The sequence below is a fragment of the Anoplopoma fimbria genome, chromosome 1 (assembly GCF_027596085.1).
Source record: "Anoplopoma fimbria isolate UVic2021 breed Golden Eagle Sablefish chromosome 1, Afim_UVic_2022, whole genome shotgun sequence".
Classification (NCBI taxonomy): Eukaryota; Metazoa; Chordata; class Actinopteri; order Perciformes; family Anoplopomatidae; genus Anoplopoma; species Anoplopoma fimbria.
This window is the reverse complement of record NC_072449.1, coordinates 29,144,708-29,162,654: the sequence shown is the minus strand read 5'-3', so window position 1 is coordinate 29,162,654 and position 17,947 is coordinate 29,144,708. Positions and strand designations below refer to the sequence as shown.

General features: G+C 38.0%; 1 protein-coding gene across 2 annotated transcripts in view; it reads right to left on the bottom strand.

Annotated features, from left to right (window-relative positions):
• Window positions 1–14,020, bottom strand: part of LOC129093116 (mitogen-activated protein kinase kinase kinase kinase 5-like) — a 33,004-nt gene extending 18,984 nt beyond the window's left edge. For both annotated transcript variants that reach the window (XM_054601031.1, XM_054601039.1), the window contains exons 1-2: window positions 13,738–14,020; window positions 702–759 (exon numbers count right to left, since the gene is read on the bottom strand). In XM_054601031.1, the coding sequence (XP_054457006.1) occupies window positions 702–759; window positions 13,738–13,845 (166 nt within the window). In that variant the 5' untranslated portion in view covers window positions 13,846–14,020. The remainder of the gene's footprint in view (window positions 1–701; window positions 760–13,737) is intronic.
• Between the last annotated feature and the right edge of the window lie 3,927 nt (window positions 14,021–17,947).

Sequence of the window (17,947 nt, the reverse complement as noted above, 5' to 3'; positions counted from 1 at the left end):
TGAAATACTCCTGACCAGTTAGCATGTTAGCATGGTAAGACCTATGCAAAGCTCACAGTATAAGAGGATAACAGATAATTATTATCTTAAATGATCACTGAGGATTGGTCTAATGTAAAGACTGACAAGGAACACTTTTTTGCACAAACTTTTTAAAGTACATTTTGCTGATACTCACTTTTACTTAAGTAAGCTTTTGAAAAGATGGTCTGTTTACTTGTAGTAAATTATCTGAATACTCCTTTCTGTCACCATTAATACTGACAGATGCAGCTCCGCTCAGCTGTTATATTACTACATACCCATAAATGCATTTAAACATCCCTGAAACATGTAGCACATGCTATAAGCTCCTTTTAAACTGATGTGTGGAGGTATAACTGAATGCACTTGCAGCTGTAGGAAATTAAAAAAATGACTCTTTTTGCCTTTTAGCATTCATCACAGTGCAATGCCTTGTTAAAAGTCCTGTAATGGAATCAGAATGAAGCTATGCACTGCCTGTAATCCTTAACTGATGTAAAAGTACCAATACCATAATGTAAGACAAGATAAGATAAGATAAGATAATCCTTTATTAGTCCCACAGCGGGGAAATTTACAGGATTTATCTCATTTGTACTAGAGTAAATATACCAGGCTGGAAATATGCTCATTACCTTTATCCAGGTGCATTCAAACATTCAAATGAAATTTCTCACCTGGTTCCATCTTGATGACCTTGATGGCTGCCATCTCTCCATTCTGCTTGTTACGGGCCTGAACACACAAAAAGAAACATATACAGATTATTATTTTTACTCTGCAGCAGTCATTGGCAGTTGGCCCATTTCAGGATGAATACCATATCACTGGATTATAATTACTGATGCATTAACGTTAATGTTGCAGCCGGTAAAGGTGAAGTCATTTTAATTACTTTATAACCTGCTGGGTAGCTTAATATATAGTAATACATGATCTTTTTTTTGTTGATTTATATTGTATATTTTCAATCAGAATGTGCAAAGTAACTTAAGTTTTAAAAATAAATGTGGGGTAAAAAGTACAATATTTGCTTCCAAAATGTTGTGGAGTAAAAGTTTAAAGTAGCATAAAATGGAAATACTTAAGTTAAAGTACCTCTAAGTACAGTGCTCGAGTAAATATTCTTAGTTTTATTCCACCACGGCTCATGTGTTGACAGAACTTTGTAGATTTTCAAGCGCCAGCAGAGCTTAATTTGCATGTTTTCTGTCCAGATCAGTAGAGTGCAACAAACATCCCACCACACCATTCTGTGGCATTAAAGACACACAAATACTTGCACAGACACACATATTTACAGCTTGTAGTCACACACACACACACACACACACACACACACACACACACACACACACACACACACACACACACACACACACACACACACACACACACACACACACACACACACACACACACACACAAACACACACATACAGCAGACACATACAAGCTGACCTTTAAAAGTGTAATACCAGAAACAGAAACCACAACAAACTTCCTTCACACAGAAATATAGTTTTAATTGGTCCAAGCAGCAACCTGACCACTGTCTTTAACTCAAGATTTGTATAAGCCAGAGTGCCATTGTGATTAAAAGGTCTTTATTTTCCTAGGATGATACAGCATATATATTGAGATAAAAACACTTCATGTCAACAGAAAAGCCAAAGTATGCTGCTATAAATTATGCATGTGGATATAATGTTGCAAGTAAGAAGCTTTTCCCCATATGAACCCCATAAAGTTCATATATTATTATCTAAAGGACATCATATTAACAATTTATCCAAGGGAACTCTTATGAACGCTTAATACATCATAAACATACCTTAAATACCTGTAGTGCTGTGTAATTTTAGTTATAAGCACTGATACATATTCATAATTCTTTATACACATTAAACACATTAAAAAGCATTATACGATGAAGTATTAGGTCAAGGAACATATAAGTTAATAACAGTTGGTCAGCGCTGACTTTTTCAGAACAACACACAAGATGTTGTGAAATGAATTTTCACTTCACTTAAAGCAAATAATGACCACTTACAGTTATTTATAATCTCATTAAAATGCATTGTAACAGTGATTATAATGCTTTGTATAAAGATTGTAACTATGGTTATATAATACACTATGATCTTGAGTCACTGAGTGACCATCAGTTATTAGGTAAAATTACACCTAGTAAGTCATAAAATGCTTTATATGTTAAGAATATTATCATAAAGAATTATGAATTTAATTATACGTATATATATATATATATATATATATATCAATTAAGATTAAACAACTGTTAACCAGGAAGATAAAGAAGAATGGTGGAATGTAACTAATACATTTATTCAAGTACTGCACTTAAGCACAATTGTGATGTATCTGTACTGCGCTTAGTATTTCCATTTGATGCTTGGCTCTGGGAAATGTGCTTTGTAAGTGCTACATATAATTGATAATTTAAATTACTGCAGATTCAGATTATAATACAAAATATAAAGCAACTAATAAATTATGATTTATTATTATAAATTGAAGAATATCAATTAGCTGCAGCTTTACCAGCATGATATTCATGCATCAATAACTACAATACAGTAATAAAACATATATATAATTTATTAAGGGCCATTCTGCGTAACGAGTACTTTTAGTTAACTTTTGTACTTTTTCTTGAAGCAGGACTTTTACTTGTAGAGTATTTCTAAACTGTTGAATTGATGCTTTTACCAAAGCAAAAAGATGTGAATACTTATTCCACCACTGCATATACCAGACTGTAGTTTGGACATGTCTGCCCGCCTACAGAGTGGAAATATCCATTCTCATTATGTCACTGCTCAAATACAAACACAGTCAGAAGTGGACTCGGTCAGAGAAGGCAGAACAGATCATACACACAGACAGCGGAAACTCCACCGCCTCAGAGAGGGATTTTTAAACATCCATGACACAACGATATTTGAGCACCATCATCAAACTATAAACACTTTCAACCATAAAGTATTATGACTACAATCAAAAGATGAACGACTTCGAAATGTACATTGTATTTTCACGTGTCTTTGCAAATTTCCCCGCTGCGGGACTAATAAAGGATTATCTTTCCCCTGTCGCTGTTGATTTGTTATAACAAAACATCATGTTTCATGAAATGAGCAAGACGTCGTTAGCATGTGTGTTAAGACACTAATCAAATGAGAAGCATATTTCCCACCAAACAAAAAGGAACAACTTTTTAAAGACTAAAAGGCAGGCGGGGGCCACCTCCGCTGTCAGAGTGCTGCTTTCATTATGTCGGAAACTGTAATGGAGACTGACACTTCACCGTCGGGTTTGTTATTGTCGGTGGGCTTTGGGTCTGAAATGGCGCAGTGGAAAGTCGGGGCGTTGTGTCCATGATGGAAGGCGGTCGAAGATATTTTGCTCACATTTAACAGGGACGAGTTATTTTCAGCGGACGCTTTCCTAACCAACAGCTTACACTTACCTTCCACTAAGTAACCTTTAAGGGTCAGTTACGCTTTCCTCTCGTCGCATTTAGGCATGCGATAGTTTTGGTTTTGAGATATCTGTCTCTGAGATTTCCTGATTTGGGTTGTTTCGTTGACTTCACTGTGGACAGCTTTCACTGGAACTAACTTTCGACTGAAGTCCTGACACTGTTAGCTCTGTCAGTACTGTTTCAGTTGTTTGAACTGTTAGCACCGTTAGCTGCTATTAAAAACTGACGATTATTCAGGGCATTTGAAATACTGGCTGAATACTCCAAAACTCCAAAAACATCCGGCAGCGGCATAAGGAACTTTGCATTTTGACAAACTGGCAGAGGAAAAGCTGCGTTCCAAAATCACATACTTTTTCTTTTAGTTCATACTGCAGCTGCATTTACAAAGTACATACTGTTCCAGGAAGAATGAAATCCATTGGGGCATAATACTTTCTCATAACGTGGCTTCCTTGAACTTTGACCCTGTATAGTGTCCTGTTATTTTTGGCATACTTAAAAGTATCGTAATATGGCAGCAAGTCCTCTTCACAGATTCCACAATGTTGCACATGTGTAGCCCAGAACCGACAAAGCCAACACTGACTCTAGAGAGGGCTTTTAGTGATTTTTTACGTGACCTGAATGCCCCTGTAGTTCTCTACATGCTCTACACGTGAGCCGCAGGGTGCCAAATCAAACGGCGTTACTTCGGTTCTGCAATCTCGGCTCACACTATCACAGTCTTGTCTTAGGACAAAGTCAGTCTTGTGTAGCAAGACCTGTTGTACATTGACAATAAAATGACCTTGTAACCTTGGAAGGCAAGGATTCAGTTGGTTGCAATCTGATCGACAACCACAACTCTAGATGGCACCAAAATCCTACACACTGTCCCTTTAACTGTGAACCTGTCTAAAGTTGCTCTCCCTGCCCGAATTTAAAGCTGCATTTAAGCAATTGTTGACCAGAAATGCTAAGCTTTGAACAAGCAGTTACCTACTAACACACCCAGCAGACACAAAGTAACAAAGAAATTCCATTACAGCTGTGTTTATAACATCGTGGCTTTATAATTCGAACAGCATAGGACACCCGCTAGTCTTAGACACTGGATTTGGTAAAGGAAAAACTCCCCTCATAGGATTAGAGGAGGTCCAATTTTCACTGGCCTTACTCTCCAACAACACCTGAGAAAATATCTGGCTTCTTAGATCCATTTTATTAAAATAATCTTTTGAATTCTTCATATTCTTTACAGTTTTTTGCGTATACTCGGTTTGTCTGGACTTGAAATAGCTGTCTACGTGGATAGTAACAGTCTACCTACAGCACTGTATGTGAGCTGCTTCAAAACAAAAAGGAACACAAATAAGTTAATAAGTTCACAAAACCGTATTGACAGAAAGAGGGGTTTTCTGTGAGTACTTGAAGATCACCAGACTGTGAGCTGCACAGGACACAAATTACAGTCTGATGTCTTCTGTGAAATGTGTTTCCCACATAGTTTAGTCATGTTTATCGTCCCAGAGCAGATTACATGCACCAGCAAAGTACCTTGCTACACAACCTTTTTGGTTGGTTCATAGCAGGTATACAATATCTCCTGGGAAGCACCAGAAGCTGTGTATTCACATGTGGAGTACAGTCGAGAGAGAAACAAAAGCATTTAGCAGATGACATGTAAGATAGTGAAAGCAACAATGATGATGGAAACTCCACTGTGTGTTTTAGTGTGTCTATGTGTGTGTGTGTGTGTGTGTGTGTGTGTGTGTGTGTGTGTGTGTGTGTGTGTGTGTGTGTGTGTGTGTGTGTGTGTGTGTGTGTGACATCAGAGAGGTCACTTTGAGGAAAGATGGCCCACAAGTAAACAACCATCCACACACACACAAGGTGGACGTCACAGCGGAAGCCGCGGAGACGTTTCCATCTTGAAGTGTGTGTTTTCTAGTTTCGGGGGTCTTTCCTTTCACTGACCTCTGTGAAAACATACACACACACACATACGCAAAAGATTGTAAGTAGTATCATTATATTTTGTTGATGCGCGTTTGTGCAGATTAGACAGGGCAATAGTTGAGCGAGGCTGAGGTTTGTTAAGGTTGGACGGGGCAATAGTTGAGGCTGATGTTGACATTCCAACAGAGAGACAGTTTTCTCAGTAGTATCTATTGAAGAAGCGGACCCTGCATGCCTCCTTTATAAGTAAATCACTGAGATGTGACCTCTTGCTACAAAAGGTCACAGGGAGAAAGTAGTTGTATGACAGACACCAGATTACTTTAAAGAAGAAACGATGAGATTTCATCCCCGTTTCTTCTTTTACACCTCGGACAGTTCAGCTTTGTATTTAGCTTAAGTTGAAGCACATTCAATTCTTGATTTTTTTGTATATTGTAACAAAGTTATACACACATGCAACACTTTTTAGGAACTGACATTGATATTAAATTGATTATCCATTTTTCATCTGACTATGTGTTTACTTTAAATTAGTTTAGTTTATTATTTTCAGACATTTTTATCTCACATCACAAGTACAACTAAAGAACATGTTCTCCCATGAACACACACTGGTTGGTGTTTAGCTGCAATTCGTTCATAAATGATCTCTCTTCCTCATTTTTGGGTGTAAGATAAATCAACATCAACCAGAAATTCAAACACATTTCATCGTCAAACACAAATGTACAAGCACAAGCACACGCACACACACACAAACACATGGTTTCAGCAGAAACCTGACACAGTTAACTCGACTCTGCAGGCAGGTTCTGCATTCGTCCGCTGCTCTTTTATCTCACTTCTTCATTTTTTTCGCCTCTGAGGTTGCACACAGGTGCAGCCCACAGCTTTTGTGAGGGCCTGAAACCAGAGTTGCAACGTGTTGAACAGCAACTCCAACTGCAGCTTAGTAGCACAAGCCACATCTGAAAAAAGAGACTCAGGCTTTTACTGTAAGAAGGAGGAAGACCCTGACAAAATCGGATGCAGAGTTGCAGTCAGCTTGGTCAAAGTCTGAGTTCCAGGAGGAAATTAAACTGTTTGTACCGCCTCATTAAACAGATATTTCTATTCCAAATGTATTGATGTGAAGGAGGAGTTAGGAGTCAAGGACTAGTGAGTAACACAAAGTCTAAGTCAAAATAGGTGCAACAGATAAGACCTTGTGACTAAAAAAGTGATGGTCTGATTGTGATCAAACATGACCGGAGAACACAAGAAACACAAGAAGTGACACACCAAATGGTATCTCTGCAGACACTACGCTGAATGTTTGTGTTTTTATTAACTGAATCGAGAATGTGGCAGGGTTGAAGCGCAATGGATCTGGGAAATGATGACATTTAGTGGATGTTTGGAGAAGATGCTAGGGTGAGTCGTTTGCCTCAAGGATATATTGCTCCTGTGGGTCATGACCTTGATTCATATGTGGGTGGGGAAAGTTAACCAAATTCAGTGTCAGGTGAAATATTGAAACAAAAAATAATCCCTAAAATGACTTTCAGAAGGTTTTGTTCGCCTTTACCCTTTGACTCTCAAATACCAAAACACAAACGAAAACCAGACCAGAACATATGTAGAAAGTGACTGAAGAAGATGGAGGATAATAAATAAAATGATGAACACGCGACATAAAGGTTTGCCCATTCAGCCATCAGGAAGATCTCAGAAGTCTGTTAAAATAAAATAAAAAAAGACGCCTTTTAGCGTTTGAAAGCTGTGCGTCTCTGTAAATAACCACTGACCACAGTGATGCGTTCAAGGTCATATTGCCTCACTGAGAGGTAAAAGGCAGTTAAGCTAGCTATCAGCTAACATAGCATAACTTTTAGGTAGTTGAAATATCTCAACTATACGAGGAATTGCCATGGAATTTTGTAGAGACGTTCACGGCTGTACAACATTTTCAAAACAGACTTCCGTGTTCAAAGAACATGTACAGTTTACGCTAATTACATGCTTACAGTCTCTTACCCAAATACACTTCCAAAGTAAGTTTACTTAGTTTTAAGGTTTACAACAAAACTACTTGTAAAGGCTTAGGAAAAGATTGTGGTTTCGGTTAGAAATACTTGAGTTGTTACGTAAAATAACTATGTCCTAATGAAGTTACATTACAAAACTACGATAAAATAAGTCAGTGCTGACTTGGTTACACACAGGACATGAACAGCAGTGTCCTGGGTGAAGGTCCTATGTTTGTTTTTTGTTTTGATCTCAGCAACTCTGTATAAACTATGACAGATGTCTCTATTGTGCATACTTCTTATTTACAAGCTTCACAGTTGGCTTTAAATTTGTCTTCAAAATATTTTTAATTGACATAAGTTTGGGCTCATTTTGTGAAAAAACTACAATTATATTATATAGTATTCCTCCGCCAACCAGTCAAGTAGCAGTTAACATCGATGTCTGTCCAAAATCATCACTTCATCATTTTATCCTAAAATACATTTCTGTGTAATTTACATAATTAGCATGGCAAGTTCTGGCAAAAACGTGTTTTGTGAAGTCACAGTGACCTTGGACAACAAAATTCTGAACAGTTCATTCTCTAGTACCAGTTGAAGTTTGTGCCAAAGTTGAAGAAATCCCCTCTCGGCGTTCCTGAGATATTTCGTTCACGGGAATGGACCGGACAGAGAACCAAAAAAACTCCTGACATCCTATTTCAAAAAGTATTTCTCTTTGTAAGTGTATCCATATTTTCAATTGCTTGGCTGGAGATGATAGACCTGTTTTGATAAAATGAACAAACTGCACTCCATTCAACAAACAATGCTATGATAAAATGTGTTACTGCACAGGCACCCTTTGCTGTGTGTTGTTGTCTAACAGGTTAAACCAGCTACTGTTTCCAGCACATGGAGAGGACAGAGAGGAAGTGTGAGGCCGAAAATGTTGTTTGGGTGCATGCCAGCAGTGTTTGCTACAGTTTGATGATTCCTGTTTCACTCAGTCAAATGAAAGTAAACGTAACCATGAATTAGTTAATATGTATAAATTGCTCCTATTAATTTTTTTATGTATTATACAATTCCCATTCCTGATGCTTTTTTAATTTCATAACATTTTTTATATATATGACTCTGTGTTGCTGGTTGATATGAAACACTAGTGATTTATTAATATTGAATTTATTCAAGTTTGGGATTTTTTTGATTTTGATCTTTTTACACAGTAACTTTTCCTGGGAAAACAGCATCTCACACACAAGAGCGAAATGCAATTTCCATCACATTTCTTCATAAAAAAACATTAGTAGTTAAAGCCACCGTAGCTCAAATCCCATGGTTAGGATGATCCAAACACTTAAGCAGAAACTCCACGTTAGAAAACCAAAATTGCAAACAGTTGTACTTTTTTTTTGATAACAGATTGGACTAATCCAGTGCAGTCACCACATCCTTCTCTCTGACTGTCTAGTCCTCCAACTGTCCTTGTGAGGAGGTGTCCTCCCTCCTTCTAGAACTTAAGGATGGAAACTGCCTCCATCTGCTTCACCATTTTAAAGAGGCCTTTTGTATCTGGAGCTGCTACCAACCTACAAGCTGTGAAATAAGACAACCCCGTGAGTTTTGTGGACTGCCTAGATCAGAAAACATGTGATTCAACGGGCAGATTTATTTCAGATTTGGCTCCCCATCATATGTCAAACCCAAGCTCATTAGAATATGCCACCACCGTCTGATTTCTCCACCCACGGATCGAAAACTACCTTCGCAAACATGTACCGCATTTTTCTCACAAGCCAATAAGAGCAAACAGACTTTTTTTTTTTTACCATGTTCTGTTAGAAACCCAAAATACATATGAGCCTGAAAATGCACATGTTCCCTTTATGTAAAAGTTATAATACCAGTTAGAGTTTTGCATTCAAAACCTTTTCTTAAGTAAAAATTTGAAAATATTATAAGCTAAATATTCTTAAAGTACGAAAAGGAAAAGTTCCCGATTGTGCAGTAAAATGTTCCTTGTCAATGTTTTACTATTATATATATGTTTCTGGATTAATATTACTGCTGCATTAATGTCTATGTTATATTGTACTGCTGTGGATGTTTTTAACGATCATATGTTTGTGGCGTCGCTGTCCTGTGAGAACCGCCTATCTCTAAAAAGAAAAGAAACAGCCTGTTTTCAGCTTTGTGACGATGCATTTTCCAGCTGATCCAAGAGGCTGTTTAAAGAGATTATTTAGCTTAAGAAGTTCATTGCAGACATTCAACATCAAGTACAGCACTTCAGTAACTGTTTTATCTGCATTCCAACACTGATCTCTTTCATGGTCATTAATCTCACAAATACACACAAACACACACAAGCAAAATACATTCTCTCTCTACTTTCTCACTGCTGCTGATGATTGAAAAGCGCTGCATTTGCAGACTGACCTTTGCTAAACTGTGAGTGTAGCAACGCGTAGGCGAAAACATGTACTCGGGTGCAAGTGCTTGTGTGATCATATCTGTGAGTTGGTTGTATGTTTGTGTGTGTGTCCATATGTTGAGGAAGAACAGTTAATGCAAATCTCCCTCTCCCTCCATGTAAAACAGAACAGCAGGGTTGGCTGACCCGTTTAGAGGAAGTGTGCTCGCTCTACAGCTAACCTGATTTGCATCAGCAACATTTACTGTTGAATTGTTTCAGCGCAGCAGAGATTAGTGTGTTGCATCACTCTGTGTAGCCTGATAAGTTGTCAAAGTATCCAGAGATGTGCCACAAGTCATTCTTATATGTCTCTGATATTATAAAATACCACAAATATATACCAGCTAGTTACTGAGATTTGGGGACATCAGCATGACCCACAGACTAATCATCACTGTTACTGCACAAAACACTGTATTAAGACTTAGATACTTAACTTAAATGCCTCAGCTTAAGCACTGAAGCAATGTAACAAAATCAAACCCAAATTTTGATAATGGAACACTAACCAGTTTAAGAGGTCGACACCTGAACACAGTATTTACCAGCGGGCAACCTCCCGTTCTGCCAAGTGAAACCAGGAAGTGTCTTAAAACTTGCATTCCCTCAACTGACCAGCAGGTAGCAACTCCTCTGGTTGCAAAAAGAAGTCCAACTATATAAAAGTCAATGAGAAGATGAATCTACTGTTCACTTGATTTATTACCTCAGTAAATATTGTAAACATGAGTTTATAGGTTTAATCTCTAGTCTTCTTCAATACAGCATGATGTAATTTAGTAAATTATGTTCCATTTAGAGTCAACATCATGACGACAGTCGTAATTCAAGATGGCAAAAGAGAAATCGCCATACTCGAGGCTTCATAACGGCGGCCCACAAACCAGTGGGTGACATCACGATGTCCACTTCTTATATACAGTCACTGGTATGATCCAACGAATGAAACTAAAAGCCTTTAGCCATGTTAGCAGCCCTGAGGTGCATGTTTGCAGGTTAACATTAGAGTAAATGTGCTGCATTCCAGAAAACTTGGAGGTCGGAATTTTGAAGTTGAAACTACAAACTTACAATCTCGAATAGTTTGTGGGGCACAAAGAACACAAAGAAAAACATAGCTAACTGTGACAAACTGTTTCTTAAGCAAGTGTAAACACAACTGAACTTTCAGCAGGGCCGCACTGAAGATTCATGAGAAGACATGATTCAGTTTTTTTCTTTGATACAACTTAAATACAGAGTTACCATGTCCCATTTACAGCTGCGTATGAAGCCACATTGCCCTGGTGACTGTAACACTGCTGTAATATGGTGCATTTTTTGTACCGTGACAGTGCCATCGTCTATATCATGGCACAATGCTTTTGTATTGGCCATCACCATGCTACGTTATAGTGTGGAAGTATCAAGTTGCATACAACAGAAATGTCAAATACCTAAAAAAGTACAGTACTTGAGTAAATTTACTGTACCACTGTTCCACCTCTGTTGGCTTTATGCTGCTAATGCTCAGGTTTACACTCCAATGTTTTGTTGGTTATATCACTTTACTACTGTTCTGTGAATGGATTTTTTTTTTGGTCAGTGACTGACTGTGAAGAGTAGAGTCATTCAAAAACACAGCCAGTAGAGAGTAGGGAAACACTGGTGATTTCTTAAAGCTTGCATCACCTTTTCCATACATGACTGTTTAAGGTGTGAGTATATTTGTGGAAAGTACCAGAGAATCCTGGGAACGCTTTGGCCACATGTTTACTTTACTGTCCCTAAATATGGAGGCGTCAGTTAAACTTGAGCAGTATTTAAAAATAGAAAATTATTTTAAATCATATTTATTTATATTTTAACTTTGATCTTGAACTGTGCTTGCTGGATGTTTGTGCTGATCAACAAGGAACTAAAGTTCTGTGGTGGTATGTGACAAAACTAAACCCTGCATAAAAGCAATGACACAATTAAAGCGTTGCTGTATTATTAATCTTGGTGCTGCAGTCAGAGAAACAATCTTTATTTTATTTTTTTAAATATGTGTGGCCACTATGTTACTGGCTGATGTCTTTGTATGTGTGTGTTTTCATGACTTGTGGGGACTGTATGTTCACACAGTCACGTTGTGGGGACTCGCCTTTCTTTTGGGGACAAATGCACGTCCCCATAATGTAAATCATTAAACTTTGGTGTGAATACTTGTTTTAGGTTTGTGTAAGGTTGGGTTAAGGAAAGGTTAGTGTAAAGGTAAGTATTAGGAAAGTAGCAGTTATGGTTAGGATAGGGAAATCTCCAGGAAATGAATGTCAGTCAATGTAATCTCCCCCAAAGTCCTAAAAACACAACATATGATATACTGTATAAACCTTGTTATGAAGCCAGTTTTAAATCAATATCCAAACTTACACAGCTAACTTTTAACTTGAACAGTGAAATAAAAAAAACATTGTATTTTGCATGTTCAATAAAAAGCCTATTATTTTAAGAGAGACCTTGACAATCAAAAATCCCAGCTGTGATTTAAACAAAAAGGAAACACTGACTAGAATTCAAATAAAGAAGATCAATCTGTTTGTATATGCCGTATCGAAGCGGATTCAGACATTCTCTGTCCTTTTAATATTGTGTTATAGTTTAAAGTTCTAAAATAGTTTAAAACAAGTGAAAATATGAAATTGGCACCTGAAGAGAGGATCATCGAGACACTCTGAATACATTCGACTACAATCAAGAGTTCAGACTGACTTCTGTTTCAGTTGTAATGCTCTCAAAAAAAGCCATTAGCTATTGACATGAATACTTTCACTTCTCGTAAAACCACTTCCTGTTGCATTCACCAAATGTAACTGATATCAATCACAACTATATTTCCTCCAAAACTCAAAATGAAATTCCCAGGGAGCGTGACAAATATATATCCAACCAAGATAAACCGAACACATTAACATACATCTACACGAGGTCTGTATATGTTAATGTAAACTTTGTAATTCAGAATTCTATTTAGTTAGACCGTTTGATGTGTGGATGTGTTCGTTTTATAGATGGTGATTGTGAATGTACTGTTTATTCTTGCTAAATATAGGTCTATGTAAAGTTTTCTCATAATCATACAGTTTTGATTTACTTGTACTTTACTTGAGTATTTCCATTTTTAAGGTACTTTATACTTCTACTCTACTACATATTGGAGGTAAATATTGTACTTTTTTATTCCACTACATTTATTTGATAACTTAAGATACTTTCTAGATTTAGATCAATAGAAAATAAAAAAGAATAAATTATAATGTATTGTTGTAAGGTTAACTACCTAGCAGTATACTGTACATTTACCAGCTGTAGCATTAAAGTGATGAGCACATTAATTCATCAGTCGTTATAATGTGATATTATTATATATATGATTCTGCTCTGCATAATAAGGGCTTTTACTTTTGTCACTTTTAACTATATTTAACTACTTGTACTTCAGTAAAATACCTGAATACTTCCTCAACCACTGGTACAGTGTGTATTGTACACTTTGAAGAACAAATAACTGAGCAACATTTAAAGTAGGCAGAAGTAAGACACGCTTCACTTGCCAGCAATCACTGAGGCAAGCATCCCTTTCATACTAATACATTTACCCAGCCTTATATTTTCTATTTAATCTTAAAATAAAACACAGTTATACTCTCAACCTTTTTCAAGAAGCCCTTTGTTTCAGGAAAAATGAGATTTGTCACAAACTCAAATCTGGTTACAGTCAGCAGCAGCACAGGAGTCTAAAAGCAGCGGAAGGAGGCTCTGACCTTGTAAACTTCTCCGTAAGTTCCTCCTCCGACCCTCATCAGGAGCTCAAAATCATCCTGAGGGTTCCTGGTGGAGATATCCAGCGCTACCCTGTGTTGGAAATCCATTTTGACCTTTGATGTTGCTAATATTCCTCCTGAGGCATGTCACAAACACTTTGCGGCATCTACATTCACTGGCAACGAAACTGATAAACTCTCTGAAGAAGTGAGCTGCTGAGAAAAACACACTTGGTCGTCTGTCGTGTCTTTAGGCTGCCGTCACACACACACACTCACACACATTCTCACCTTCCTGTTTCTGTGTTTCAGCCTGCTATCGATCCTCCCTACCTCTGACACTCCCTCCCTCCCTCCCTCACACCTTCCTCTCATCACACTCAAACTTTTTTTTTTTTCTCAGCTCTTTAGCATAATCCAATTTTTGTTTCCTGTTTGGTGTGTGTTTGACAGACATTTTTAAGTCCCTGTGTGTACTAGTGTGTGTTCTTGTGTTTCTGTGCTTGTGGGGAACAACATACAAAAATAATTATCTTTCAAAATGAGGAAATTGTATTAGTTATCACAATTTAAAGAGATATAGTGGGTAGAGTTAAGTTTTGGAAGCAGCAAGAGAAAGATCTTTTTGTCTGTGTGTAGCATAGAGGAAGCCTTTTTCTGACTAACCAAATACCAACCACTCCTTACATACCATCTCAGAGCTGGGTCACAGGTGCAGTAGCAGTCTGGAACCCGCCCACAGGTCGGTAGTAAGAGGGCTTAAACAACTTGGGTCTTTGCAGAGTACTGTCGTCTCCTCTATCATTGGCGGTCACCATTTATGGCGAAGACACTGCTACAGTACTTATATCGGAACTGAGTAGGCCTACTATATTTTCTTTTGTGTTACTAGTCCATGATTTTGTGAACGTATTCTACGGCACCTTTATGTTAAAACGTGTGTGACTATATGCTGTACGCATGGTTTGTAGCTGATTATTTGCAGTTTAGCTATTTTGTTTTTTTTCAGGGTGAGTTTCGGTCTTGGCTTCACACCCACTGAAATGTGTCAGTGTGTGTGCCTGTGTGTGTGTTGCAGCTCTGCAAGACGAGTCACTCGTGCTTGGAGCTCCCTGTCAGCTTCCTGTTCACAAGCGTTTCCCTGCAGATGATTAAAGGGGTACCTGTTATATCCTGTTAAATTAAACATCACTTCATTGGCTGTATGTCTAGTCTGAATATGTTGTAATAACTGTTAATTTTATTGGAATAATTTCTACTTACAGGTGTAAGACATGTGAATGGACTGAAAGGCCATGGTTATATGCTGGAACTCAGTTATCTGTAGCATCTTAAAGCACTGAGGTGTACTAGTTTCATGATTTTGATCTGTTGTTTCTGACCAGATGATAAAAGACACTCTAAATTATAATCAAATGATGTTATGAACACGGTAAATTCACGATCTGTCAGAGAAGGACACACTACACACATACATCAGCAGAGCATGCAGACAGGAGGACATTTAAAAAGAGCTGTTACAGCTACAGAACAGTTAGCAAGACTTAGAGTCCGCAGTCATGCTAGCAGCTCTATGAGGCCAGGTTACGTTCAACCAGAGCTAGTTAGTTAGCTGATTGTCAGAAATCATGTGTTTCCTTGTTCTGGCGAAATATAGTTTAAATTTCGTGATAACGGCAGAATCTTTCAGACTCTCTCATGGGGTTGCACTCATTTGTTGACGTAAAAAGTGACGGACGTAAGACTGGTTAACACCGGAGAGGAAGACAATTCAACGCTCTCCATTGACTTTGTATTGCATGAATGTGCCGCCTTGTCACTTTTGTTTGCTAGCAAGCAACAATAAAATTACTTTAAGCTGCTGTGTGTTAGGATGCACTACCAACTGGGTAAAGAACCCAGGCCCAAGTTCTTATGAGCTGCTGAACCAAAAAAACTGAGCCTTTAAGACAAAAGTTAGACATCAGGCGGAAGAACAGGATAAATGTTGGTTACCCTAAAGCTACGCTAAAACATTTTGGACAGAATGCAACTTGTGTTATAGTAGAATGTGTATAAATCAGAGAGCTATGCAGTATAATGTTTGCAACTGCCTTAGCTAACTACATTAGCTTGCTAACACGTTGCTTTTATTAGCTTGCTAACAATTTACTTTGTTAATTTAATTATCGCCCATGATTTAGTTATCAACTGCACCCCTGGTAGATAGATAAAGGGTTTTAAAATAATCAGTTGAAATGCTTAAACCTGATGTTTTTAGCTAGCTACAGGCATTTTGTTAGCATTTCAGTCCTTGGTAGCCTATTTTGGCGCCGACTGTTTTAACCTCTGGTGGGCGCTGCTTTCAGAGTATGACATGTTGTGCTTTGTCTCTATAGTCCTGCAACAAATGAGAAAAGACAAATACATTTTCCGTTTTTGGACAGTTAGTAGTTAAAGCAGTATAGTGGGATTCATCCTCAGGGCACCATAAATGTCTGTTATAACATTTTACACCAAGTCAACGTGGATGTTAAGATATTTCCCTCAATAAGTGAAGACTTTGACCTTCTGGTGGCACTAAAGGAAAGTAAAGAAAGGTATTACTTTTCTCGTTAAATAAATAACCTGCTGATCTAAAAAGAGTCTATCATTAGGACAGATTATGAGTTTTATAGGGACATAACGCAGCTGAATATGTGTAAGAGAGACAACATCATATAAGTAGAGACCAACTTTATCATTTGACATTTATTTTCTATCTGCTCAGGAGTTTCATTTCTGCCACATGGCTCACAAACACCCACATGTGACAGACGCACAACACAGGCCAGCTAACCACAAGTAACTGCCTGAACCGCAACTTAGTCAAGGGAGCAGAGCAGAACTGTACAGGTTATTAATACAGATGGGCACAAACCATTCTCAAGCATCCTAAATAACTTAATGGGTATAGCATTTCACTGATTGCATGCTGGGATAGCCCCCATGATATGTTTTATCATCTTATGTCATTAGGGATGTAACTAACAATTTCTTTCATTATCAATTTATCAAATAAATGAAAGTTATTTTTTAGAATAATTTAGTAATTGTTTGGTCTATAAAATGTCTAAAAATAGAGAATAAAGCCACGATCATAATAGGTGTTTTAAAGCTGAGTAGGTAATCTCCCATCACAAGATGAACCCCGAATGACGTAAGTGTACGGTGATATGTTGAACAAATAAGCCAATACTGCACCAGCAACCGCAATTTTAAAAAACCTTCTTGCCGTGTAAACAACACAAAACACAAATATATGTATAGCTTGTATTATGAAAATTGGACAAATTTGAGCACACACCCACTTAGCCAAAGAACAAGTCTGAGCCGGTGCTCAGCGAACTAACCAAGTAGCCCAACGGGCAACCCAGAAGCAAAACTGCTAACCCCGTAATGTTAGCACAAAGGCTAACCCAGTATCTCAAAGCAAAGCCACTGAGCTGAAGAAGCCAATTCAAACTTAAATTGCAATAGGTAACCCCACTTTCGTAAGCTATTTAACTTGTTAACGTGTTCATATGAACAGAGTTGTTTATTTAATTTATATTTATATATCAAATAAAGAAGCCCAGAGAGCTTGTAGCGAATGTAGCGAATGTAGCAAACTCGCCGCTTGCCGTTCTCCCAGCTGAAGATGCGTGCAACTGCGCCAGGCTTGCACGCATCTTGCGTCATCTTGTGCTGGCTTGCGTCACTTTAGTGTTCCTATAAGCTGTGCCAATGCAAACAGAAAAAAAGCTCTAAAAGGAATGTAGTACTCAGGAGAGTTCCCCAGTGGGCAGTTCCTCTCAGGGAATCCCCAGAACTGTTTAGCCTAATTTTACCAAAGCCCAAGCTGACATCACCATAGCTGTAGCCGCAGCCCTTTTGTCCAGGCGGTACCTGTCTGCTGCATCAAGTGACCTCCAGGCTAACTGATCCCAAAAGGCCTCTTGTTTAGGTTGCCGCCTTTCTGTTTTATCCATTTGCACTTTGTAATCTATGTAGCGTCCTTTGAGTGATGATTCAGCTTTTTTAATTTCTTGGCATTTCTTGGGCACTTTGTATACATGGGCACAAATATTACACTTTTTCCATGGTAGACACGGATTAAACCCATCTGCGTGACTATGCAAGTGTCAAAGCTGGTGATGTAATATTAAAACGTGAGAAAGACTACTTAGGGTGGGTCAAACATAAACAGGAC